Source organism: Pollicipes pollicipes, unplaced genomic scaffold (genome assembly GCF_011947565.3).
Source record: "Pollicipes pollicipes isolate AB1234 unplaced genomic scaffold, Ppol_2.1 Scaffold_7262;HRSCAF=8765_pilon_pilon_pilon, whole genome shotgun sequence".
In the NCBI taxonomy this organism is placed as follows: domain Eukaryota; kingdom Metazoa; phylum Arthropoda; class Thecostraca; order Pollicipedomorpha; family Pollicipedidae; genus Pollicipes; species Pollicipes pollicipes.
In genome coordinates, this window is record NW_023597055.1 from 18,459,635 (window position 1) to 18,487,030 (window position 27,396).

The 27,396-nt window shown below is 56.3% G+C and overlaps 1 protein-coding gene across 4 annotated transcripts in view; it reads right to left on the reverse strand.

Annotated features, from left to right (window-relative positions):
* Positions 1-27,396, reverse strand: part of Myo10A (unconventional myosin 10A) — a 200,843-nt gene that overhangs the window by 159,158 nt on the left and 14,289 nt on the right. For all 4 annotated transcript variants that reach the window (XM_037238515.1, XM_037238516.1, XM_037238517.1 and 1 more), the window contains exons 3-13: positions 13,164-13,274; positions 6,746-6,834; positions 5,867-5,930; positions 5,122-5,231; positions 4,455-4,626; positions 3,815-3,918; positions 2,810-2,987; positions 2,180-2,303; positions 1,831-1,985; positions 1,221-1,412; positions 452-586 (exon numbers count right to left, since the gene is read on the reverse strand). In XM_037238515.1, the coding sequence (XP_037094410.1) occupies positions 452-586; positions 1,221-1,412; positions 1,831-1,985; positions 2,180-2,303; positions 2,810-2,987; positions 3,815-3,918; positions 4,455-4,626; positions 5,122-5,231; positions 5,867-5,930; positions 6,746-6,834; positions 13,164-13,274 (1,434 nt within the window). The remainder of the gene's footprint in view (positions 1-451; positions 587-1,220; positions 1,413-1,830; positions 1,986-2,179; positions 2,304-2,809; positions 2,988-3,814; positions 3,919-4,454; positions 4,627-5,121; positions 5,232-5,866; positions 5,931-6,745; positions 6,835-13,163; positions 13,275-27,396) is intronic.

A 27,396-nucleotide genomic window follows, 5' to 3' on the forward strand; every position in this document is an offset into this window, starting at 1 on the left:
GCACTGGACGCCTACTAGCTGCTAGGCGATGCCAGTGTTGAACCCGACATGCCTTTTTCGAACGTTTTTCTGATGGTCATGGATTAGAGGTACGGAGTGGTAAAAACGTCCTTAGGGAAGTACGCCAGCGACACCTTCAGCATCTTCGGGCAATCGGCGCCGCAGTCCGTCATGACGATTAACACGGGGAACGAAAAACTCAGGACCATGGTAAGGATCAAACCCAGGACCTCTCGCACATGGTCGTGTGTAAACGCCCTACCAGCTTATATACGCCGTCCACCATTTTATTGTTAATATTGGAATCCCACCACATATACCAAAAGGTTGTGGGGGCAGGTTCGGAATGAATGAGTTATCTATCCTTTGGCACGCACATATCAACGAACAGATCACACTGTGACTCGAGAAGGCAAGTCAATGACCTGACCGCGGTGGTAGCGAGCCGTACCTGGAAAGCGATGCTCTGCCACTCGATCTTCTCCTTCAGGTACTCCTGCTGCTCCAGCTTGAAGATGTGCTTGCTGAAGTGGTACTGCAGGGTCTCGTTTGCGTAGTTGATGCAGAGCTGCTCCAGGCTGTTCTCCTGTGGAAGGATGTAAGGCGTTGCAATTTGTATAGGCTAGCTCCAAATAAATAAATTATATGTGTTGCTCGAAATGGATACATCACAACAGACTAGCTTGCGCACTATGCTAGAACAGCACATTTCAATGAGAGGAAAAGAAAAACGCTACAGTGACGGCAAGCGCCTCTCGCCTTCCAACACATAGAACGTCAGTTACAGCAATTATATATGTTCAATAATAGTTAAATAATCAAAAAATATAATGTTCAATTATAGAACAGCAGTCAATACAGGGCTCGCACCCTACAGCGTGTCCTGCTAAGTATTCGGGTCAGGTGCGAACTGCCTTCTTGCTGCGCGCTGATTACTCTGTAGCTGGCTGGGTCCATGCTACTTACTTTGAGCCGAGTTTTTGACAGTTCAGACCGCATGCTATCTCTTATTTAAAGCTTGACATATATTGCATCACAATTCTTAATCTAAAATCTTCACGCTGGATCTAGGGTTGACTCGAAGTGGCATGTTTACATGATTTAGGGCACAAAGATTTAAATAGCCTTGTGAAACCGTGATGTGCATGACTTCATGAAGCTCTATCATGCCGCACAATAATCACGGCACTCGCTGAACCGCGAACAGCACTGAAACTGACCTTGAAATCCTCGAAGCCGAAGATGTCCAAGATGCTGATGCTCATCTTCCTTGAACCCTTGTACACGATCTGGTTGATTCTGCGCACCAGCCAGCTGAAGAGGCTGCTGTAGAGCACCTTGGAGATGGCGTCTCGGGCGTCCAGGGCCTGGTCGATGTTTAGTGGCGTAACCACCCGCTCGTTCCGGGCCTCCTGTGTGTCAGAGGTCATCTCAGGTCAAGTCAGAGATCCCATCAGACCATGTCAGAGGTCACACCAGGCCAGCTCAGGTCACATCGGATCAGACCAGACGTCACCTCAGGGCAGGTCACAGGCCACTTTCGGTCAGGCCCGAGCCCCCTCAGATGTGGTCAGAGGTCGCATCGGACCAGCTCAAAAGTCACATCAGACCAGCTCAGTCACCTAAAGCCAGACCTATTCCACTCGGTCCTGACGCATCACACATACACACTCCCCTCTCCTGGAAGCATCCTAAGACACACTTAGATGACCTTAACTTAGACAACCTCAGATTGAGCCTGATCGTCGCCGCGATACCTCCCATCCCAGCTCCGGCCCCGACTCTGAGCCGCGCCGACGCCCGAAGGCGGCGACGGGGAGTCCAACTGACCGTGGTCTTTGTCATGAGGGCGCGGCGCACCCAGTCGGTCTCGATGCCGAGCAGGTGACCCAGCCAGCGGACCTCGGCGTCCGAGCCGATCTCGACGCCCTCCTGGCCGTGCTTCAGCGGCGCCCGGTGGAAGTAGATGTTGCCCAGGTGCAGCACTGCCGACGGCAGGGGAACGTCAGCCTCCACACACCGCGGCCTGGGGCTGATGTCGGGTGCGGTATACCGCGGACAGGGGCTGAGGTCGGGCAGGGACCGCGGGCAGGGACCGGGATCAGCTTAGGTACACCTTATCCAGGGGTGTTAATGGACCTCACCCTCTCTTCGGGTGGTTTTGCCGAAGACACCTCACCTGAGGCAAGGATCTTGAAGATGTTGTCCTGCTCGTCGGACGAGAAGCCGAGCACCTGCATGGCCGACAGCAGGGCCTGGAAGTCTTCCTTGTCGTACTTGCCGTCGATTTCCACACTGCCGCCCTGTATGGCGGTGGAACGTGTTAAACCTCACGAACTTGGTCGAGGCTGAATGTGACGCCATTGGTGTCATGGTCCAGAGGCCAGCTCTTCCTTGGTAAGGTACCAGGCTCAAGTAGGTATCTGTGACGTCACAGATAGCGACGCGGTACAAGTACGCCCGCACGTTCAAAGCACAGGGCTTAATGTGACGTAGTTACCTGTGGCGTAAGAAGTGACAGTCTGAGGTAAGTCAGTGTCCAATAAAGAAATGGTTTTGTCAAAAGTAAATTGTTGTACGCTTAACTTGCGTGAATACAGGCCCGGCGTCGGTGTAAACAGCTGTCTCCGCTTCGCCTCGCGATAAATTACAAAGTCATATGATGTGCTCCACGACCCTGCTGATGCATCGACAAGGTTGTTTTGCGAATGCTTGCGAAAGCAATTCCTCCACACTATTGGGACACCGAAGAGGGCGGCAATCAAACGAAATGGAGCGAGTGTTTGTGCGGGGGTGTTTGTGCGCCTGCCTGGTTCAGGTAGAAGTACTGCTCTGCCGACAGCAGGCCGTATTTCTTCTTGTCCTCCTCGCCCAGACCGGCCAGCATCTCGTAGAACACGTGGTAGTTGCGCTCCTCTTGCGCGTGCGTGACGATCCGCGACTTCTCCAGCAGGTACTCGGTCGTCCTCGCGCCGGTGATGATGCCCCTGTCACGCGGGAGTTCACGTGATGTGATCACGCGCTTTCCAGCCCGCGCCGGCTGATGTGGGATGAGTGACGGTGTATACGCTGCCAGTCGGATCGACTCTGCCATTGCCATCAGTAACGCCGCTGAACGACACGGCTCGACTCTCCGCTACATCCAGGTTCTGCCGTAGCAGCTGGCATCGAAGCGGGTCACCGCGCGCCGCCGGCGCCACACGGCGCCGGGCTGGGCCAGCTGACCAAGATGTAGGACCGATGTCAGCTGGCTTATCGCATCGGCGATGACAGAGTTACGAGCCGGCCGCCCCGCACGCGTTTGCAGCGGGAGCTCGCTGCTTAGTGCGGCCCCTGGAGAACGACGGACCCAGACACCGAGCGAGACCTATCGTTGGTCGCATCTCGGATGGAGATTTGTGCATGTGGCAGGTGCATAACAGCAGCCTTTGCGGAATCCGGGAGCATATCGCAGTGATCGTCAAGCATAAGCATGCATGAGCGAAGGATCATGTGCGTACATCATGACGTTTTTTTTATTACATTTAAGTATTGCCTTGTGACGGCCGAAACCATAGACGGGCATAAAAGTTGCGATTTACGATGCGGACGGTGGTAAACGTTATTATGAATTATTGTCAGCATGAGAACTTTCAACTCATAACGCCGAAAAACCAGGAGCTCACATTCTTTCATTTTTATATGAAGTACGAATCAAGTATAACTAGAGACCGGTTTACTTACTCCTTAAAGTAAACTTCCAGGTACTTTCCGAAGCGGGAGGAGTTGTCGTATGAAGTACGAATCAAGCATAACTAGAGACCGGTGTACTTACTCCTTAAAGTAAACTTCCAGGTACTTTCCGAAGCGGGAGGAGTTGTCGTTGCGCATGGTCTTGGCGTTTCCAAAACTCTCCAGCAGAGGGGTCGCCTCCAAGATCTGAGAATGGTTATGCGAACGATGTTTATGACCCGCTGGTACTCATACGCATCAACACATGTAAGACGTGCAATGGTATACACAATCCAAGTACAATGAATCTACCAGGCCGCGCATCTACTCTCGCAGTCTCTCCGCAACGGACTGGTGGTGACAAGATCCTGCCACATGTGACGTAATGCATTTACACCACACACGGAGATGGCCGTCTGCGCCCCCCCCCCCCCCCCCCTCCCCAACGCCACCCCAGCTCTGGCGTGACGACGCTCCACTGGCCATGATCCACTGGCAGTCACTATGCGCCTGTTCGCTGTCCTCTTCCACGCCTGGCACTGCGCTGACGCGTGCCTCCGCGGCGCCCCCGAGACCCCCTGCCTCGTGATGAGTGGAGGGGGGGGGGGGCTGGCTGTGACCCACCCGCTCGACAATGAGGCCGCAAGACAAATGCGACCGCCAGCCGCCCGCTCGTCACCAGAGTAGAACAGCGCCGGGACCCACCAGTTCGATGATGGCGTTCTGGGGCGACTGTGACCCACCTGTTCTGTGATCAGGTTGGAAGGCGACTTGTTGACGGCGGCCAGGTACTGCATGATGAGCTTGGTGGCCTCGGTTTTGCCGGCGCCGCTCTCACCGCTGATCACCACGGTCTGCTGTTCGCGCTCCTTCGTCATCCGGCTGTAGGCCGACGACGCGATCGCGAAGATGTGCCTGAGGGCAGGGCAGATCAAGGTCAGTCGAAGGGCATGAGGCGTCACGGTCAGCCGATGGGGACAGGTCAGATCGGGTCATAGTCATGGCGATTCGATTTGGAGCGTTCACGAGAGATGACCAACCAGAGAGGGGTAGGCTAGTTCGGCACGGGGCAGTTACTAAATCTCGCAGCTTGTCAAGTAAAAGCATGGCAGTGGGATGGAGGTTGACCATACGTTGGAATTGTCAAGAGCTTCACGGGAAGCTCTTGTAGATCTATAAAACTGGATATGAAAGTTGATAAGGAACTCTAGATAATATTTTATTACAGCCATAACGCAACAATATGTACAAGACATTCGCTGTCTACTTCCAAGGTAAAAGCGAATGCGGCGTAATCCACGCCAAGCACGCGGCTTATCCACACTTGTGATCCAAGTAACACGGCCCACGCGGCCGGCCTGTTTCCCAGATGATGCGACACCCACGAGCGAGCCAGCCTGTCCTACTCACGGTGGTAGAGATCCCAGGATCTGGTCCTCGTAACGCTTCACCATGTCCAGGCCGTAGATGTCGAACATGCGGTACGGGTTGACCGATACCAGGATGCTGCCCGTGTAGGTCTGCAGTGGACGACGGGGCGCCCGGTGAGGACACGACAGGAGAGGCAAGCCCTCGCCCCCCCCCCCCCCCCCCGACCGGACCCGGCCAGGGCCGCTGGAACGGATCCGCCTCCACATTACCGTAGGCTGTCGTTACGGCAATGAGTCCAACGAGAGGCGTTGGATACGGAAGTCACAGGTATGAGAGCTACCCGGTACAATGGTCACAGGTCACAAAATTGCCCTAAACAGAGGTCACAATTCACAGGGCCTCCCGATGCAAAGGTCACAGGTCACAGGGTCGCCCAATACAGAAGTCACAGGTCACAGAGTCGCCCAATACAGAGGTCACTGGCCACAGAGCGGTCTGGTACAGAGGTTACCGGTCACAGAGCCGCCCGGTGTACAGGTGAGATTCGTGTCACAGCAGACCCAGCCCGGGCAGATGTAGCATCACGATCGACAGACGCACGTGGACTGTTTTATCTTCCCAAAGTTTGATACACTCAGGACGAATGCAGTTCGTGGGTAATGCCCAAACTTGACAAAGACTGGGACGTTGTTTAGCTGAAAAGGCTCACAAAGACACACGCCAATTTGTCCCGTATTAAACCAAACTTGCATCAACCCCATCTCGTAAACGCGTGCGTTCTTACGTATATCATCTCCTTGTCGTATCGTAGTTTCAGGTTCCATAAGATGGACGCCTCGTTGAGGTCACTGAAAAAAGACATTTCTGTCAGACACGTTTTGGAATAAGGTCATTTACGCTGTTTACGCATTTACGCATTTACGCCGTGGACTTGTAATTAAAAGGTACATGATCCTCAAGCTTTGTTTGCATGTCGGTTTTACATGCATTAAATCCTTTAAGACGTACATTTTTTTCCAATGGCATATCAAATTATCAACGATAAGTGAAAAGCCCGCAATCCCAAAACAAGCTTTTACCAACGACTTCGCGTTCAATGTTGTAAACCCGTTAAGTACGCATGACGGCAAAACATTACGGGCGGATCAACACCGTATCCACATCCTCCGGGACCGTGGCCTTCAATGAATTTCTAGTGTCATCGCAGCAACGCATGTTACACCTGCGTCAGCTGGTATAGGGGAAAGCAATTGTGGAAATGAACAAGAGACCCCACGCACATAAATGTCGCAAATCTGCTGTCACACGGCGCTGTGCAGCTAGGAGAGTGATCTGCACGCCAATACGCCTCCACTTCACCGGAATACATGTACTCGATGGAAGACGGCGGTTTGGAACTTCTGCACACCGCAATGACGCGGCGGTCATAGCCACAAGCAAGGTGTCTTTACTGACTCTGGGGGCCTCATTAGCAGCCGGCACCGCACGTTCTCTGCATGCAGCTGGCGTGCGGATGTGTGCGTACGCACTCACCCATGTCTGCGCGGACCACACGCCACACACACAACGGCACAGTTATTGGCTCTGACTAAATCTACAATCTGCGGAGTGGCTGGCCAAGGCGGAGTGGTAAGTGTGTGGGAAGTCGGAAAAGAAGTCTCACCCGATCGCGATCATGTCGTCGACGCCATTCTGTCCCAGGTCCTGCCGCTTCCTCAGGTTCGCCAGGTTGGTCAGCGTGAACACCTGCGGCTGTGGAGCACACGGAGCACGCGGACGTGAGTACGCGCCGCTTCAGAACACGCGAGGCGCATATCACTGCAAGCTGGTTGCAGAGGAGAAGCACTATGGTCCTGGTCCTGGCCAGCGAGCATCAACAGCAGCATCAACAGCATCTGCAGCAGGGAACCGCAGACAAAGCACGAGCACTGCTGTAGCATGCCCGGTGACTGCCGCTATGACACGGCGTGTCGTGGCGGACAGCTACATCCGATGCTTGGGAGCGTCAAGACCGCTGCCACAGACGAGCGTGTCCAGCAGACGCGCTTCAAGCTCTGACGCGGCGTCGGTAGTGTCTGTACGGGCTTCCGCTGGCAACCTGCCCACCTCAATCAACCATCAACTCACTCACGCTCATGCGAAAGTCGGGGGCCTACGTAGGCATAAAATATGTCATGCAACAGTGTTGGGTACCTGGATGCAGGCGCAGAAGAGGATTAACCATAACAACTGAGTGACGAGGCAGCATAAGTCAACTATACCGTGCCAGTCCTTCCGAACAAAAATACACCAGCCGAGTTGAAGCGATTCGTCTGAATAAGACGCACCCGGCTTCCGTTTCGTAGGTCTTTTCGCTCACGAAATTTACCAACTGTGGGTTGTTAAATGAGGTAGAGATCATTAAAGCGTTCATAGCACCATGAAGGGTCAACAATATTCTTGTCAACTTCTGGTATGTTTAGTTCCGCTAATGGTGGATGATTACGGGCATTTGTGGTGGAGCCATACCGCCCCAGAGCGTCACGGATACGTACGGAGTACGCCGTGTCTTACGACGTTTTGACGCCTGCAAATACGCAAGCCATTCGGTTCTTTAGATCTTATGCAGTAGACGCTAGGGCAAATGCGATAGATACTGGGGTGGATACTGGGATGGATTTATTCACATTTTAACGGTTCTTAAATTATGCCATATTTGGGGTCCACGTAAGCATAACGAATGTCACGCCGAAGAAGCATAACTCATTCGGCTGATTCCTCAAAGAAGCAGCGACGTCTTCCTCACCACAGTCCGTAGTGAGTCCGTTAGGGACAAGTTTTTCCCACGATGGTTTCCTCCGCACAGGTTTCCTCAATGGATTCCTCCACCCTTTTTGCATCAATACGTCACCTAAATACGGAGCATGCACGCCATTCTGACCACTCACGTTGCGAATGAGGAACGTGACGCACGTCTCCTGCAGGGAGGGCGGTGCGTGCCCCGCCGGCGGAGACGGCCCGGGCGCGGGTCCGGTCCTCCCAGCGCCCCCTCCCTCCGGCGTCCTCCTCCACCCCGTCACTGAGTTCCCGGTGGTTCTCGGTTCGGCGGATTCGCGCCGGTGCGCGGCCCGGCCTCCGGCCATCTCGTGGCCGCGGCCCGAGCAGCGGCGGCACACGCGCCCCTCCCGTTCGTCTTCCAGACTATCGCCACGCCCTCGCCAGCTCGGCTCGTCTTCCGGAGCGGCCTCCAGGCTACCGTGGCGACCCCGACGGGCCGCGCTACCTCCAGGGGCATCCTCCCTACCACCGACGCGACCCCGCCGGCCTCGCTTGTCCTCCGGGGTGTCCTCTGAGCTCCTCGTCCTCCCCCTGGTCGGCGACCGGCCCTCGGGCGGCCGGCGCGACCCCGGCGGCGCGGGCCCGCCGTAATTCGCTGCGCCGCTGGCGGGCGGTGCCGGCGGGGCATCGGCGGCCGCCCGCTGCCGCCGCCGGCTGCGGTCCGATGGATCGTCGGGTCCGCGGCGCCCGCGACGATGCTGGCGCCGGCGGCCGGCAGCGGCCGGCGGCGGCCGCTCCGTCTCACCGAAGTAGCAGAGACTGAGGAACTGCACCTCGTGCTCGGCGAGGCGCTCCAGTGGCGAGGCGTCCAGGAGCGAGTCCGGACCGCCGTCGACGCCGCGCAGGGACGGCATGCTGCGAGGGGCGCCCCGGCCCGCAGCGGACGTGGCCGGTCCCCAGACAACGGTGTCGCCAGCCCCGCTGGTGCCAACCCTCGACCTCATCGTCCGCTGTCACGTGACGACAAGACGCGTGACGCCGTCAGTGACTTCAAGGCGCGTCACGACAACGAGGAGGCGAGGGAAGGGCAAGTGTTCGGGCAAACGGTCGGGCAAAACTACAGAGGCTTCGACCGGTCACAGGTCCTGCAGCTAACGCCAAGGGTGCATGAGGCTCCTGAAGACGCCACGTCTCGCAGTGCACACTCTGACACCACTTAGCCACGGATGGTGTCCCTAATCAGATAAGCGGCCGTGTGTCACAGTCTCTAGCGTGCCGCTGGCGAGGATCCGCGCAGACACCGAGCTTCAGTGACGGCCGTTTCGGGGCGCGTTCGCCGACGCTGTGCTTTGGCGGCGCCGGCGCGAGCCGCGCTGGCCCGCGCTCCGCCGGCTCCGTCGCTGCCACCGCAGAGGGGCGCCCGTCGTCCTCCGAGCTGACACCATCACACGTGCACCCCGCCAGTCATCGCATCGCCTGGTGCCGGGCGGCAGGCCGGGTGGTGCTCCCCTCACACTATGTGGCCGGGTCCGCGGGGTCCGGCCGGCCACCGGCGCCGGTGACTGGGTCTGTCCACCTCGACAGACCACGTGGTCTGTCCACTCCGGCAGACCACCTGGTCTGTCCACTCCTGCAGACCACCTGGTCTATCCACTCCGGCAGACCACTTGGTAAGTTTACTCCGGCAGAGTATCTGGACTGTCCACTCCGCCAAAACCCTGGTGAGTTCACTCCGGCAGACCACCTGGTCTGTCCACTCCGGCAGACCACCTAGCCTGCCCACTCCAGCAGACCACCCGGTCTATCCACTCCGCCAGACCACCTTGTAAGTTCACCCCGGCAGACCACCTGGACTGTCCACTCCGGCAGAGTACCTGGACTATCCACTCCGGCAGAGTACCTGGACTGTCCACTTCGACAGAACCCTGGTGAGTTCACTCCGGCAGACCACCTGGCTGTCCACTCCGGCAGACCACCTGGTCTCTCCACTCCGGCAGAGTGCCTGGTCTGCTCACTCTAGTAGATCGCCCGGTCTGTCACATCACACTCCAGAAGACGACCTGGCGTACCATCCTCCAGTGACGCGCGCCTGGTCTGTACTGCCTGGCTTCTTCACCCCAGCTGGCAACCTGGTCTCCACACCAGACTGCCGGGTGTCCACACCAGACCGCTGGGTCTCCACACCAGACCGGTGGGTCTCCACACCAGACCACCGGGTCTGCACACCAGACCGGCGAGTCTGCACACCAGACCGCAGCGTCTGCACACCAGACCGCCGGGTCTGCGCACCAGACCGCCGGGCCGCCGGTTCCACACCTGGCCCGCTCTCTCAGCCGGTAGCACTAACCTAGTGCGCCTGCCGACTAAGCATGGCTGCCAGGCCGGCGGCGGCGGCGGCGGCGGAGCAGCCAGCGTGACGTCACGCTCTGTGACGTCACGCTCCATCGGCGCGCGCCGTCGGCAATGGGGCCGTGACCCCGGTCACGTGACGGCCGGCGGCACGTGTCGAGGGAGGGGGGAGCGGCGTCACGTGATGCCGGTCATTGTTGGTCCGGAAGCGAAGAAAAACTGGTTCACACAGCGATGGACAGTGGTCAACGGCCGGACTCTCATCGCGATTACCATCATTAATTACCGGAGTGGAACAGCAGTAGGTCAAACAGGTCGTCTTTAGCGACCAGCCCGGACTACATATACTACACAGCATTCCGGATCTGACTGCCTGTAAAGCTAGCAGCAGTTTTCCTGAACATCCGTGGGGTGCACGTGCATCAAAGGAAACAGATCCTCCGATTCAAGGGGCGGCAGTCAGGGGAAAGCTCGTGCTCGTTTCTGGAAAGTGCATAAGGCTCGGGAGACTGCGCCGCTTCAGCTAACAGCAGCTCTCGGTATTACCAGACAGCGCCTGCCGCGCGAGCAGCCCACTCGGCAACTCCGATGCCGCAGGCCTTCAAGCAACGAAACAGGCACGGCGCGCTGCCAAGTAGAGCGCATCATTGGAGCGCTGGAAGCAGCCGGCGCCCGGTCATGGCCCGGGTGCTGGTGACGTCAGGCGTGGAGGCGTCGGCTTGGCTGGCTTCGGAGTATGCGGAAACTCCGGATAATTGTTACTTTTTCGGCGGCGACGGCGCATCGAAATTGGGGTCGATCGATATCAATGAAGAGACAAGTTTAGAGCTTCAAATCTCACGCACGTGACGACGACGAAGATTGAGAGACAGCACATGTGGACCGCTGTTCCATCATCCTTCGGTTTGGGCGTCAGGCGTCGTTTGGTTACGGTCTTCTTTCCCACGATGTCACTGATTACCACCTTTTATGGCACCGCGCATTACGCTGCATGATATGTGTTCAGTAAATCAAATGAACTAGCCACATATACGGCAGGTGAAGCCCACACGTCGCTCAAGCAGTCATTGGTTGCCCAATCGCAATCAAAGCTCGACAGTGCTCCGGTAATCATGACCCGACCGAGCCGCCTTGAGGCGCTGCCAGAGCAGAGGTCGTCCCCCTTAGGCGCAATTTTTTAAACTTTAGAGCTATAGACGGCTCCTTCCGTTCTTTCATGCTAAGTGCCGCCTGATTTTCGCCCACTCCCCCCTCCCCCTCACTCGCCGTAAGCAATCCTGGCTACGCCCCTGGAGCCGCCTCCAGCGCCCACGCGCTGGACGGGGCCCGGCCCTGGCTGCAGCCACTCGCCGCCTCTCGCCGCGCCACCTCGGCATCGGCTCCGATAGTCCGGCCGTGTGCAATGAGGTATGCGGACACAGTCGGCGGCTATGGAGGTCGGCCGCTCGGGCGCGCGCCAGGACTCATCGGTGCACACCGTTACACCAGCTGGGACGCCGGCCGCCGCTGCAGTCGGCCGCCGCTGCACGTGGCGGGCTGGACGGTCTTCGTTGGTCGTCTTCTAGGACTCGTCGCATGTTCTCGTTGTTTGGTGGGTGATTCCTCCTGCATAAGCTCTTTGTCGAAGCGCATTGCAATTGTCGCCAATGATTTCCCTCTTCTTGCCTTTCACGTCCCATTTTGTTTGTGTTCTTTTCTTCCCGTCAGTTGTCCTGTTGCTCACTAATCGCTTTTTTGTTTTTTTTCTGCCTGCCATTTTCCTCTAGTGCATCCATCTTTTGGCCTCGTCCCAGGATTTCCTCACCAGTTGACTTGGCATCCCTTTGTTTGCTGTTTTGCTTCTGTCCTTTCCTCCTCCGGCAACCCGCCGTTTCTGCACGTCCAAATGCATGCCGTCATTTCCAGTTACTGCTGCACTCACAACGTCCCTCGTCGTCCCTTGCATAGGAAACGGGACCACATCACAACTGAGTCCATCTGATATCACCGCAGACATAGGTTCTTGCTGCTATACGTCTGGGAATCCGGCACATGGCCGCAGCCGCCCAACCGGCAGTTAAACCAATCGTCTGGATCTGGAGGCGTCTGAACCACCGTTACGATCCGAAGTCTAAACCCGTCCCTTGAATCAGGCCGGTGCAGTGAGAGAGCTCCCGGCGGCTGGCGCCATGCCAACCGGTGGATTCCTGACGACTAGCGAGCGTGCGTCTGAATTCTGCCTTTTATTGGCAATTCGGCCGCGTTACCAACGTTACCGCAAAGCGGCATTGCGCCGAGTCTATAGTGACGGAGCAAATGGCTGGGAGTAAAATTAGAAGCATCAGTTCTTATGCAGTTGGCCAGAAGTAGCAGAAGTAGCAGCTCTAATTGTGCTTTAGCTAAACAGATGCTGCAGGGGCATGCAGACGCGGGGTGTACAACAGCATCAACTTCGCACGTGCTATCCCGCGGCTTCATGGTGGAATCACCGATAAGATTTAAGTCACCCTATGGCTTATAGCTGTAAACATCTGTACATAAGATTTAAGACGAGTGAGAAGACTGCGTAACGACATTAAGACCGCGGTGATGGTGCTGCAGTTTGATGGTGAAATCAGCCGTAAAGCGTTCTGCTATGATTCATTCTACTAACAACATTGGTGTTTGCAGAAGTCTGGAACAAAGCCTAGATAGCAATCTAGGTGAGTCGCCCCAAACCATTATTAAGGCCATACAATGAGCTTTACCACCTACCTGTGGTTACGTATCCGCAATCGGCGGCTTATTACCTCATTGCTCAACACGTACAATTTCACTTGATTCAAGATGTCGGAGAGCAGCACGGCATCGTCTCAGTTAATACATAAGCCTGCAGCTTCATCGGCATTTACTCACATGACGTGCGACGTGCGTAAGTGACAGTGACCTTGACCCAACCACGACCTGACTGTGAACCGACCATCAGCCGACCATGACCCGGACGTGACCCGACTGACCTTTCCGTTGACGACCGCCTGGACGGTGACCACCTGACCGGCGCGGTGGAACTCCGTGACCTCTCCGGGCAGCACGTAACCCACGCCGGGGTCGAACCACACCAGGTCCCCCTGCGGGCACACGGAGGCACCTTTTCAGCGTCGGTCCACCTGCCAGGGACATCGCACCACACGCCGGGTCAGGCGCCGGGTCAGGCTGGGGAGGAGCAGGCGCTGAGTCGGGCTGGGGAGGGACAGGCTCCGGGTCAGGCTGGGGAGGAGCAGGCGCCGAGCCAGGCTGGGGAGGGGCAGGCGCCGAGTCAGGCTGGGGAGGGATAGGTGCTGGTCAGGTTGGGGGAGGGGCTGGCAGGCTCCTGCGGTGTCCAGGAGTTATGCGGGCAGCCTCTGGCGAACCGTGGAACGAACGCATTCGGCCAAATTGTCTTTGATTCGCTCGGCTACGGGCAGTCAAACACCAGCGTAATTTGTGAGCCTATGGGTATCACCGTGCGCTTGGTTTTTAATTGTTTCTTTTTCCATGCGGGTTACCTGCAAGTAAACACACCACCAACTGCATGACAGGCACATACGAGAGGAAAATTTTTTGCTGTGTCACGATCAGCTGGGCATGTTGTGTGATAGGCGTGTGGGATCCAAATTACTCCGCTCCAGCTGCTTCTTCATGTCCTAACATACGTCACACCGCGTCCGTCACACGCTGAGCTGTGGAGGTGCTGCAAGTCACGGACATTCTCATTGGCAACGCAGCCAGTGCTGCTTGGTCATGGCAGAGGTGTTCGTCACCGTCACCCACTTGTGCAGAGGCGGGACGTCTTCTGCCCCGGGGCGGTCGAGCCGGCTGGCCGTTCAGCGGCAGCGACAGCCGACCCAGGCTCTTGCACCGCACCACACCACACATCGCGCAGCGCGCCGCGCCCTCTCTGAGATCCTCCGCCGAGCAGAACTTGCGCTCACCGCCGGTAGCGGCGCTGGCGTCGCGGCGCGGGGCCGGGCACCGGTCGGAGGCCGCGGGCCGGCCCGGCGGCGACGGCGGTGAGATCTGAAGAGCTCTGCTGGGAGCCGAGCGCGAGCGCGGTGGCTTGGCCGGCGTGGAGCGGCGCCGTGCCGGCCGCCGGGGCGTGGCCGCGTCGCCGGGCAGCCCGCGGAAGCCGCCCGGCGTCGCGGCAGCCGCCGGCGGCGACGGCGACCGGCCGACGCCGCGTCGGCCGGTGAACGGCTCGTTCGTCGTCTTCGACGCCTCCAGCCGACCCCGCACGCTAGCGAAGAGGGACGAGACGCGCTGTCCACCGCGCCGCAGTGCGTGCTGGCCGATCCTGCACGTACTGGAGACGCCGGCGAACGTCTCGCTGGGGCGGCGCTCTCTGAAGGAGCGTCCGAGCGCGCGCCATCTCCTGCGGAATGTGGCGCCACAGTCCAGCGCGTCTCCGGTGCGAGGAAATCCTCGCCCGCCGTCTTGCATCCTCATTTCACTTCCGGAGCCGTGCACACGCATAAGGCCGCCGACGAAGCGCGAGCCGCCCCTGGGAAAACGCCCTCGTCGGCCGATTTCTCATTGGCATTCCGCGCTGAGAACGGCGGCGGCGCGCGCACAGGAAAAGTTCTGCGCCAAATTACCGATGCTGTTGCGTCTCCGCCTGCCGCCGGCAGTTTCGGCGAGTGTCGTGAGAGGGCGTGCCGGCAGCGGCGGCCGAGGAGCGGCACCGGGGTTCGGCACGTGCGCGGCGCTTTCTCGGGCCCGATCCCAGCCCCGAGCCACGCCTTCGCGTCGGGAACACGCAGAGGGCGGCGCGCGCTGGTGAGCCGAACGCGCTTGTGAGTGCGGCGCGTTGGTGGCGGCGAGACGGCGCTAGCAGTGGTCAGGGACGGATGTCAGATGGACGCGGCTGTTCATCGCTCATCTCAGGCTGCCCAGCAGCTTCGTCAATGCTAACACGTGTTTGGCGCCGCTGTGTGTGCACTTTGCAGATGTCAACGAAAATGTGATTGAGGGGCGGTGGAAATAGTTGGCAGATTACAGCAGCTTATCGAAATAACACGCAACTTGCATCTGCATCGCATCAGCAAACTGCAAAAATCCAAGGCCACATCATGCTAGCCGCAAGAGCGCGTCTCGGTAAAAACACCGTTCTCCAGCTGGTGCATTCCTCAGCGTGCATGTCGGCTCTGCTCAGCTGGGCTCCGTTGTTGTGTCGGCCTTGACGGCGGATCAGTGGCCGGACAATCCAGCGCCAGTCGTCTGGCGGCGTCCGACGAGCCAGCCGACCCCGGCGCGTGCGCCAGCTCCTCGAGCGGCCGCCGAACACCCCGCGGGGCACCGACGCTACACTCCTTGAACGGTGCCTGGCGGGGACGTGGCCGGTCGCAAACAAAAACTGGGCGCGGCGCCGCCGCCGCCGCCGCCGCCGCCGCCGCCGCCGCCGCCGCCGCCGCCGCCGCCCGGTGGGCCGGGAGGGCCCGGCTCCGGCGCGGCCGCCGGCCGGTCGGACGGGTTCGGCCGCCGTCGGTTGACCCGCCGCTGGTACAGACAGCGGACCCTGCACCGGATGGGTCGCTCGCCAGCCGGCGCGAGAGCGGTCACCGGGGTCACTGGGGGCGGCGGACTCCCCGATCGGTGACGGAGGACTCCCTGATCGATGACGGTGGGCTCTCCAGTCGGTGACAGCGAACTCTCAGATCGGTGGCGGTGGACTCCTCGATCGGTGACGGCTCATTCTCAGATCGGCGATGGCGGACTCTCAGATCGGTGACGGTGGACTCCCCGATCGGTGACGTGGGGGCTACACTTGGCCTGAGATCAGGTGCTTTTAAAGGGCTGGTCTTCACTTCGCGACGTCCTCATCGTTATCACTGGGCCTCGCTGTTCTCACCCCGACAGTCGGGTGGCACGGGGCTTCACTGAGGCGGCCGAGGGGCTTCACTATCAAAACACTGAGGCTTTAACGGCCGTCGAATCGACTAAGGCAGCTGTCAGCTGTCACACCACGCAGCTCAGACGTCACTCCGACAGGCACTCCCGGTCACTCCGATGGCTGCTCCGTTGTTCGCGTGAAGGGCGTGTCAGAAGGTCACCCGGCATCCGATGGTCACTGCTAACCGTTTCAATTCGGGTGCCAAAGTCTACATTGCCATGGTTGATCCAGTGCTTGTTTTTCTAGCCTTGCGCCTTTCTTCAGCACGTGTTGAAATTTTCACTCCTCGCGCTCGCACGCAACGTTGCGAGCTTCAGCGACGCCTCGGCACAGGCAGCCACACCTGCTCTCAGGGGACACCAGCCAACCACGTCTGCCACCCAGGCACGCGCGACCGGCCGGCGCAGCACAACCTCCTCTCCGGGGACACCGGTCAGACACTGTCCGCCGGCCAGCGCGACGCAGATGCGACCAACATCTGGCGCAGAGGCCGTTTACGATGAAAAATTGGCTCGTTTCCCACGCTGGCGCCGGTGGCGGCGGTGATCGAAGCAGCAGCTGGCGCGCCTGAGAGTGAGCGCCAGCCTGAGCTGACGGCAGTGGCGTCCTCTGGAGGGGGGGGGGGGGAGCACAGGTGGACGGCGTCACTGACGACGGATATGACCGCGTAACGGATCAGGGTGTGCTGGCGCGGGGGCAGGCGGTGAATGAGGACTTGGTGGCACAAACAATTAACGACTCTTATTGCTTCGTTCTCTTGTTGGCGCATGCAGTATTGTGTTCGGTGTTTAACAGAAAAGGCGAGTACATCATGACATAAGGGCTCGACTTGCCTCCAGTTCGCCGGTTTTAATAGTTATAGCGATAAAGACATATTTTCTCACATTCTTTAAAATACAGAGGATACTATACGACTTGTTGCAGTGTAAGTCGGTATCATAGGCGACAACGCTCTTCTTGTCACAGGGCTTGTGGCTGCCAAGTTAGTTTACTTTTTCATTCCTGCTACAACAAACACTAATTACCAGTTGAAAACGGACTCAACCCAAGCCAATCCCGAATAACCAATATCTTGTCCCTTTACTACCTTGTTGTCACCCGCAGTTCTGTGGAATAAAGACTGTCATAGTGAACCACGAGAATATGCGCAAATTTGCGTGCATTTATCTCGAAAATGGGTTTCTGGTAAGCCCTATGCTCTTTTATTTCAATGTCACCATGGCCGGACAACGAGATCCTTACCACGCCACTGTCTTGGCTTGGGCCATAACACATATGAATTAAAAGCTTGTCGTGAAAGAAGCTTACACGATACTTACACAATGCTGTTCGTCTTTAAGATCCCAGCTTAAATATGGCAAATATGGTATGTATCATGTGATTTATGGTATTAATTGTAAAAACAAGAGCTTTTACCATCTTCTTCCAAAATACATTGTTTTTACATGAGCCCAAGGGTGGATAGAATGCGCAACTTGCTCGTAAACTCCCGATAAATCAAGTGGTTCAAACTGTAGTATTACACCATAATCACGATAAAGTTCTGATTTTCTTGGACAATTATGGGAAACTGTCGATATTTCAACATCAACAATTATCACGATTCAAGTGGTAATTACGGGTATGTGTGAATTTAATCAGTAGGACAGAGAATTGTCCATTTTATGAGCAAGGACATAGCTCTTATCGTGTTATGAGCTATTTTCAGCTTGAATAAATTCACAAGACCGCACTCCATTAACAAAAGTCCGTGCACTGACCATAATCCATTCAGCAACCAACTGAATGACACCCATGCAGCCAATACATAAGCCATTCAATACCAGTGCATCCCGGACATCAACAGCCCAGCTGTTGCAGCCTCCGCTACACGAGGTAGCCAATATATACGTCATGCGATACGAGCGCGTCCCGGACATCAACAGCCCAGCTGTTGCAACTTACGCTACACAAGGTAAGTGCACGGTCCACTGCAGAGCGGTTACATCCCCGGAGAGAATCGCATGGCATCGTTCACTTCCACTGCCTGCCACGCATGGCTGGGCGCAGCCACTTTCTCCGCGCAAAATCCGCTCCGGCGCTCGGCTGAAGTCTTTTCTTGCCAGATCAAGCGCGTAGTGAGAAATCTGTAGCAAGCGGTCCGAATATCGAGAGACATTTCCCTCGTACATTGAGGGACTTTCGTTCGAAGCGCGGTGGACCGCTGCAGGGCTTGTTCCCAGATGAAGACAGATGGCACGAGGCTAACGCCCGCCTCGCGAGCAGGTCAAATCGAAGAGAAGGCTGTCCGAACGTGACGATGTCCAGAGCACTGGGGACACTTGCAAAGTTTGCAAAACCCCAGGGATGGATAGAGTGTCAGAAGATCAGACAGCGGGTTGATGAATGGCCGGCTTATGGGAATTGGAAACGGCAGAGAAACTAAGTATCGCGCCCCGTCTCTTGTTGCATCACGCTATTCTACTCCACCGCAAAAGCAAGATGTTCTCGACATAATCACGAGTGGATTTAATGCCTAAGGGTTTTATGAATATGTCGTAAACAAAAAAGTCAACCATCGTTTTTGCTGGAACCGACATCGTCCATGTGAATGAAATGGGGACTATCATAAATCAAGTATCTCAATAAAAAAGCTTCTGTTCTTCAACACAACCAACCGAAAAAGTCGCCATCCATGACGGATTTTCTGGTTAATGGAGCTGCACAGCGCGTCATCGGAAAGGTAGTTTAATGGTTCGCCCTCGTGACACAGCCTCCGACAGACGGGCTCTCAAGGTCCCACGGCACATCCGCGAGTTGCTGCAGGCTAGGGAGAACGCCTCCTGCCTTTGTTAGCCAGACCACAACAGTCACTGAGGTGCAGCAGGTCTCCGTTAGTTCCGTTTGGTCTCCGATAGGGTCTGAAGCCGTGTGTATGAGTCACGTCTTTGCTGCAACAGCCGGATATATCAGAAGAAGACGAACTGCTTCTCACGCACATGCGGTGTTTGTAAGAAGGATGCGATAAGTGGATACCGAAAAGTTGGTACCATAAGACAACAGACGCTTCCAAAACAAACCTTGCAATGTCTGGTAAAATATGATGAGTTTATGTGATACTTCTTTGGGGCCGACGGTTCAAAGCGATGCAAAATTGAGCGCTAATATAAAAAGTGAAGTACAAATAATCTCGAGTGTATGCACGAGCATGTAATTCCTCAGCGGCGGCGACAGTTTCTACGAAAGTATCGCAATCAATCGTGTTGATCAATCTATTACAGAATAGCATTGATCACGGAGAAGGACGACTCTCTGGTCTGGTTTGGTCTGGTCTGGCTTAGCTGCATCTCCTGCACTCCCTGGTTCTTCCTCCTTACTACCCATGCACGCCTGATTGCAGCCCTTGTTCACCCGGGTTCCTCTTTCCTCCGGACTCTTTTGGCTCCTGACCTGAGCGCGGCTCCTGTACTCCCGGGTTCGCCTCCCTACCTCCCCTCCTCCTCCGTTCGCGCATGGCTGCCGCTCCTGTACTCCTTGACTCCTGCCTGCCGCCTGACTCCACCGCTGCGGCCGAATGCAGCCCCGCACCCGTCCGCCCCCGCGCCCTCCCCCGGCCCGGCCGCCCGTCTCGCCGGCTGACGTGATCACGACCCGGCTAGAGGTCAGTGTCAGCTCACCGCAGCGGCGCCACGGAGAAGCAGCCAACCTCGGCGGCGGCCCGGCCAGCCGGTGATACCGTGCACTGGAGCGACGCAGTCTCCGCTCCGGCCGGCGATACTGTGCCATGGTGCGCTGCAGTCTCCACGTTATTCGGTGATACCTTGCCGTTGTGTGCTGCAATCTCCCCTCGGCTTCCGGAATCGGTGCCAGTTGCAAGCTGCGGAGACCTCTGGCCTTTGTACAGCATTCTGAGCGTCGCAGCAGACGCCATTGATGCGGGCGGAACGGAGGCGGCCCGCCACGGGTGACTGCGTGGGGCGTGGGCTCTATCGGTGCCATCTGCTCGTGCGACAAAGAAGTTGCAGACTGCTTGTCAAAGCCACCGTTGCAGTTTTTTTCTTAAGAGAATGGTAATGGATACTGCACGCATCGGTAGGAAACCCACAGGCATTGAAAACGTGAAAAAGACGCCGAGCAACGCTTACTCCTAACCAACACTGCTAGTCAGCCCCTCGGTATGATCGTTACCGAGGGGCTTTGAACCGAAAATACATCAGCTGGCTCGAGGCCACTTTCCAAGGGAAGGAGGGGGGAGGGGGGGGGGATAGAAAGAGCAGTGCAGTACCGCTTGTGTTCCAATCATCTCCACCACCACCACACTGCATCTGCACCGCCTACATCAGCCGTTGTCATGGTGCGGCACGAAGCAAGAAATGTTATTATATAATATTTTTAAAACACGATATTTTCGAGAAACTGAGCCATTCCAGCGCTCCGTTACAAATGCCACACGCGCTGGCGACCGAGGCCAGCTGACGCCTTGCCACACGGGGAGCGCCACGCGCCGCCGCCGACCGCCGGCTGACACACCGCGCCGCGTGACGTCACCCGCCGTCCGTGTGACGTCACCCGCCATCCGTGTGACGTCACCCGCCATCCGCCGCGGCGACGCTCCCGTAACGTCATCAGGTGCCGCTGGCGGTTCGCGCCGTTCTCATTGGATGGAGAGGGCTCCGGGTGGCCGCGGGGGGCGGAAGCGGAGCGTGGGAGGCTGCCGCAGACCGGTGCCTGAACGGAGTGAGGGGGGGAGGGGAGCGCGGGAGGCTGCCACAGACCGGTGCTTGAACGGAGGGAGGGGGGAAGCCCGGGAGGCTGCCGCAGACCGGTGCTTGAACGGAGTGAGGGGGGAGGGGAGCGCGGGAGGCTGCCACAGACCGGTGCTTGAACGGAGGGAGGGGAAGCCCGGGAGGCTGCCGCAGACCGGTGCTTGAACGGAGGGAGGGGGGAGCGCGGGAGGCTGCCGCAGACCGGTGCCTGAACGGAGAGGAGGGGGAGTGCGGCAGGCTGCCGCAAACCGGTACCTGGACGGAGGGGAAGGGGGAGCGCGGGAGGCTGCCGCTGACCAGTGCCTCGACGGAGGGGGGGGGGAGGGGGCATCGCCGTGACCGCGGAAAGAGACATGAGATATTTGGTACCTGATTGTTATTGGTGGAGTTCTTGTGCCTATTTAATGATGTCCAGATGGTTGAATCAGCAGAGAGGAAATCGCACTCTTCGCGCTATCCGACTGCCAAAAAAACTCGCTAACCGCTGTCCAAAGCCGTCCGGACAGGGGCTGGAGAATAGAGATAGGCAAACCACGGAAAGCTGGGTAAAAGGCAGACATACGTAGCAAAACAGATGCCATTTCATTCTATGTGTGGTGCTAACATGCGCTCAATTTCAGAGCAGAGTGGCGTAGTTTGGGGAAGTATTGCTGACACAAATACGCAGTGACCTAAACGCATCCCGCGCAAGACATGTAGAGCTTGATGAGACCACTTAACATGTGAGATGACGACCAGTGGTGTTAACGTGCGTCGCCCAGCTAACCAAGCAACGCACATCACTCGCCAAGTTAGCCACGCAACGCACAGTACTCGCCAGGGTAGCCAAGCAACGCAGAGCACTATACGACGCATTCCTGGACGAAACTGTGGCAGGTAGAACACAGATGACTTCTCTAGTGAACAGTTCTCGCCGCATCTCCAAGACCGCATAACTCGGAGCTCGTACAGCCCTCTGCGCACTACCGAAAATACCACAACCTCACTGACACCATTTTTTCTTTGTTTTATCGCATGTTTGAATGTTTGACTTGAACGTTCGATACGTCTCTGTCCAACATTCGGTGAGGTTTTTGATAGCCCTAGTAAGACGCCTTTTGAGGTGTGGAACGAGGAAGACAGCATCAGAGTCGGTGTATCGATGTTAAAACAAACCGAACGGCACACGCCCCGCTTGGAAGGCCGCGCAAACGTGCCATCAAAGTGCCGGAATGCCGCTCCTTTAATGAGTGCAGCACGCACAGCATGCACTGATATACGGTGTTCGTGTCGCGACGGAGGGCTGACGACCGATTTGAGGCCCGTTGTAGCACGCAAACCTGGCTGTCAAAATTTCGTCGCGTGTCTGCAAACTTGTCCTTATATTTTTATTATTTCAACGATGCTTTCGCAAGAATGCTTGGCTCGGCGATCACGGAATGGCAATTGTCGTGGTCAGGAAATGTGACGCCATTGTCGTCTCTGAGATGATAACATGTCTAATTACTGCAGACCCATATACCCGCTATATTCGCGCATAAAGCTACGCATGATATTGATAAGAACTAACTGCCCTTGGACGTGGCAGGGTCCAGCCAGTTAAATTGCCGAAGTCTACAAGCTTAGGGTTATTCATGTTTTTGGTGGTAGTGACAACGTGTATAAAAAAACGCGCCATTATCAGTTCCTAGATCGATTACCGGTGCCACGGTGGGCTAGGCCGTGTTGAGCTCACTTCGTGTTTCATTGACCGCACAATCATCAGCCCCATGTGTATTGTTAAGCGTCTTTATTTTCTATCGTTGCCAAGATCTAACAAGCTGTTAAAAATACCAAACCAAAAAATAATACAAAGCAAAAAACAGTGGATCCGTGCATTGTGTTCGGGCAAACGTGACTGGGTGTACGTTTCGACAAACACTTCTGCTGGTGCAATCGGTCGTTCTCTCCTTTGTCACACGGCGTCGGTTGCATGCCACCGCGACACCGGTTTGTCGAGATCGAGACGCGGTTCGGACTCAGTCTCACAGCTATTGTGAAACTGCAGGTCTGTTTCCCGCACTAGACCGATGAGACAGGTCAAATTTTGCTGATTCCAAATCTTGCCGGGGAAGTGCATCTGCTCGAGCGGGTGGCGTCGGAAATAGGTTGTAAATATCATAGCACATCTTTTGGCAAACTGAACTTTTTTGTTTGGCTGAAATATTCGTAAACGACATTGCGAGAAACAGTTGCAGCAAAGAAGACCGTCAACAGCGTGACAGGCCAGATTGGCCGTAGGCCCAGCCGGTGAAACCAAGACATTTTTCGTGAATAGAGTCAAGACAAACCGAGTTAAAACCAAACTAAAATTTTTCTCTGTTTCATTCAGCCAAACTGCGGTTTTCCGTTTCGCCGTTTTCGTACTGTGACATCCGCACCATTTTTAGAAAAAAAGACTGTACGAATGAAACTTACCATAGTTGGGATTATGCCAATGTGTGCATCTATTTGTGTCGCATGGACATGACTGAAATGCAAGCAAGGGCGATCAGTCTTACAGCACTGATAACCGAAAACACAACATTATTTAAATACTACTTATGATGCAGTGTCTCAGGCTTTGAATGTAAATTAGACAGCTCCGACCATGTTTGTTTTCGGAACGGTGGGGCTTCTGCTCCAACAGTTTTTTCATCTATACCTGCGACCACATCTACAAGTTTCCTCCCTGGTCGCGCAATAATCCACTTTTCAACCACTCGGTCGCTGCACCACCCATACACGGCACCCTCCACCCTCCTCAGTAGCCTCACCACAGCCTGTCCCTGCATCACCCGCACACGGCACCCTCCACCCTCCTCAGTAGCCTCACCACAGCCTGTCCCTGCAGCACCCCGCACACGGCACCCTCCACCCTCCTCAGTAGCCTCACCACAGCCTGTCCCTGCATCACCCGCACACGGCACCCTCCACACGCCTCAGTAGCCTCACCACAGCCTGTCCCTGCATCACCCGCACACGGCACCCTCCACCCTCCTCAGTAGCCTCACCACAGCCTGTCCCTCGGTCGCTGCATCACCCGCACACGGCACCCTCCACACGCCTCAGTAGCCTCACCACAGCCTGTCCCTGCATCACCCGCACACGGCACCCTCCACCCTCCTCAGTAGCCTCACCACAGCCTGTCCCTGCACCACCCGCACACGGCACCCTCCACACGCCTCAGTAGCCTCGCCACAGCCTGTCCCTGCATCATCCGCACACGACATCCTCCGCCCTCCTCAGCAGCTTCACCACAGCCTGTCCCTCGGTCTCTGCAACACCCGCACACGGCACCCTCCACTCCCCTCAGCAGCCTCGCCACAGCCTGTCCCTCGGTCGCTGCACCACCCATACACGGCACCCTCCACCCTCCTCAGTAGCCTCACCACAGCCTGTCCCCGCATCACCCGCACACGGCACCCTCCACTCTCCTCAGTAGCCTTACCACAGCCTGTCCCTGCATCACCCGCACACGGCACCCTCCACACGCCTCAGTAGCCTCGCCACAGCCTGTCACTGCATCACCCGCACACGGCACCCTCCACTCTCCTCAGCAGCCTCGCCACAGCCTGTCCCTCCGTCGCTGCACCACCCGCAGGCGGCACCCTCCACCCTCCTCAGTAGCCTCGCCACAGCCTGTCCCTGCGTCACCCGCACACGGCATCCTCCACCCTCCTCGGCAGCTTTACCACAGCATGTCCCTCGTTCGCTACACCACCCGCACACGGCATCCTCCACCCTCCTCAGCAGCCTCACCACAGCCTGTCCCTCGTTCGCTACACCACCCGCACACGGCACCCTCCCAGTCCTCAGCCGCCTCGCCGTAGCCTGTCCCCGGCCCGGCGGCACCAGCTGCTCCGTTGACTCATGCCGTTGCGTGGCGGAATGTCATGCGCCGTGAACCATGACGCTGCCGCTCAGGAGCCGACCTCATCCGCCGCAAACGCCGCCCATCACCCGCCGCGACCGGCGCCCATCACCCGCCGTGACCGGCGTCCAAAGTTATTAAGAGCAGCTCACAGAGGCTCTTTTGGCTGTTTTTTGGTATGATGGCTCTTTTATCAAGGCCATTATGAAGTAATGTCTGTTGTAAAATAAGAATTAGTTGGGGGTTGTTTTTTTACAACTTCTTTGTACAAATAATGGTCATCTGTCCCTTCAGTTTTGCACGCGAAGGGCATATGATGCATTGTTTTCCTACAAGTATTTAATCGTTTCAGATTCTAAATGGGTCTGTTAGGTTTCTGCTACAAACAGAGAAAACAGAGGAAGTGCAGTGGTATGAGGTGCTTTGTGAACTAGAAGTTCAGGTTGAGTTGCTGTACAATTAGGCATGCTACGCCCAGTAACTGCCCGACGAGGAGTGACAAGAGATTGCTCCTCTCTTCTGTTCATCTCAAGTCAAGGGACGTACGCACGCCCAGTCAAGTCTGAAGACCGGACGGCACATTTCCGAAGAGCCTCAACATGCAAGTGTGCCTAACCACTACACTGACCTCAAACAAAGGATGTCATTTCCTGTGAGCCCAATCTTCCGTTGCTACCGTTACGCTGCCGAACTGACTGCCCGCTGGGAGAATCCGTCCAACGGAAGAGCCCAGAGCCGCGGGGTTTCCTGATGAGTCGAGTGAGCTCGTTCGGTGCGATGACAGCGACGCCACTTTGCACCACTTGTGGAATCACTTGGGTCCACGTTTGACTACAGTCATGTTACGTATCATCGTAAGGTCTAATTGAAGTACAATTACAGTACAAATTCAGTACAATGTCAGGCAGTACAATTTCATGATCAAATTTTGGCATGTAGTGTGCGCACACCAAACATCATATAATTTGGCCATCAGCTTGGCAATTCTGAAACTACATGTAGCAGTATCCAACTTCTTCCTGGCTACTATATGACAAATGGTCGCGGAGCGCAGTTCGGATTTCAAACCCACTAAAATTCTCCGGAAAATCTGAGTGAAAATGGCTGCAGGATGGGAGCCTGAAGGTCTCCCCCTCCCCCCCCCCCCCCCTTTTGCTCCCCACGTCTGACCGGAATACTCAAGGGTGACTGGAATAACCACGTCTCCGTTCCTATGTCTAGCTCATGTCGCCCCTTTGGCACACAAGTTTGACCGGAATACCCATGTCCGGCTGGAGTACCCACGTCTGGCCGGAATACCCATGAGTAACTGGAATAACCACGGTCTCCACCCCTGTCCCCTGCTCGTGGCCCCGCCTCGCACCCCGGTCGCGGCCGCCGTGCGTCTGGCTGCACGGCGAGACGCAATGGCTGCAGACGTGCAACGATACACCCACCGGTTCTGGGTCAGTGAAAACACCAGCTGATTGCAGACAGGAGGCGGCTGACCAAGGTTGGTGCTGATGTGGGCTCCGACTCCCAGGCGGCTGGCTCTGCGGTGCGGGCTGCAGTGGCCTTTGCAAGTGATGCAAGTGGAGAAAGGCGCGAACGGGAGGTGGGGAGGGCGAGATTGGATGGAGACATGAGATCTTCAGAGACCGGAGCAGAGACGTACATTGCGCATGAGCAGCAGTGCAACGGCATGGGGAGGTCCCAAAGGCTGGGAAGTAGACGGACACGAATTCGTGCAGTGGAGTGCGAGTATTTTGGTAGCATTCCTCCTCAAACCAGAGGCTCAATTCACAGCTTGGACGTAGTGTACGTTATGCTGCATCGGTTAAGCGACTGCGAGATAATTTTTCGTTATCTTTTTTATGCCTACACAAATATCTATGAATAGACGACAAGGAGCGCCCCCCCCCCCCTGCCCAGCCGCGGCAAAAACGACGAGGAGAAATATTTGGACTGAGTGGCAAAGCCACGTTGCTCCCTGCTAAGAAATGTGAAATAAACTAAATTAGAATAGTAGAGTACATCTATACAGCAATTAGCACCCCGTTTTTTGGCACCGTTTAAATGAGTTCGATAGTGATGTGATGCACCATGAAGATATAACTGAAAGTGGCCGGTGCCAAGAATGATGATTACCAGCCCGTCAAAACCATCACCAGAGTTAATGCCCCTAACTCCTCTGGTTTCGTGTGCCGGACAGCCCGCCACCGATGAAAAAGTGCTACAGTTCACCGCTGGACGTTTTGACGCTTAAATTTGGAAGACTGGGACAACACAAACTGCTTACTCAGCAGAGCCTAAATAAGTCGATCACAGCTAGCATTGGTGTGGGCCAGTGACGAGGCGAGGTCCTACTCATTGTCGTGTCACCCAGTCCTGCGTCGAAGATGAAGAAGAAAAGGTGAGCTGTAGATATGGTGACCCAGTTCCTTCAGCCATACTTTTGATTGGTCCCGACCAAGCTCCGTTGTGGCGTTTGGTTTAAGGCGTGCTCTCACCTACCAGCGAGGGGACACGACAGCGTTTTCCTCCGTTTGTGATGGGCAATAAAGTTGATTTCTTTCAGCTAATTCAGGCGTTTTATACACAAAAGGAATACAACTTGAAGTCTTTTGTAAAATGTTTACCTATTTAGTATAATTATTTTCCACAACCTTGTAACAGATACTTTGAGAGAAGACGCAAGCTGCTCTTGTTCCACAAAATGCCGAAGGATA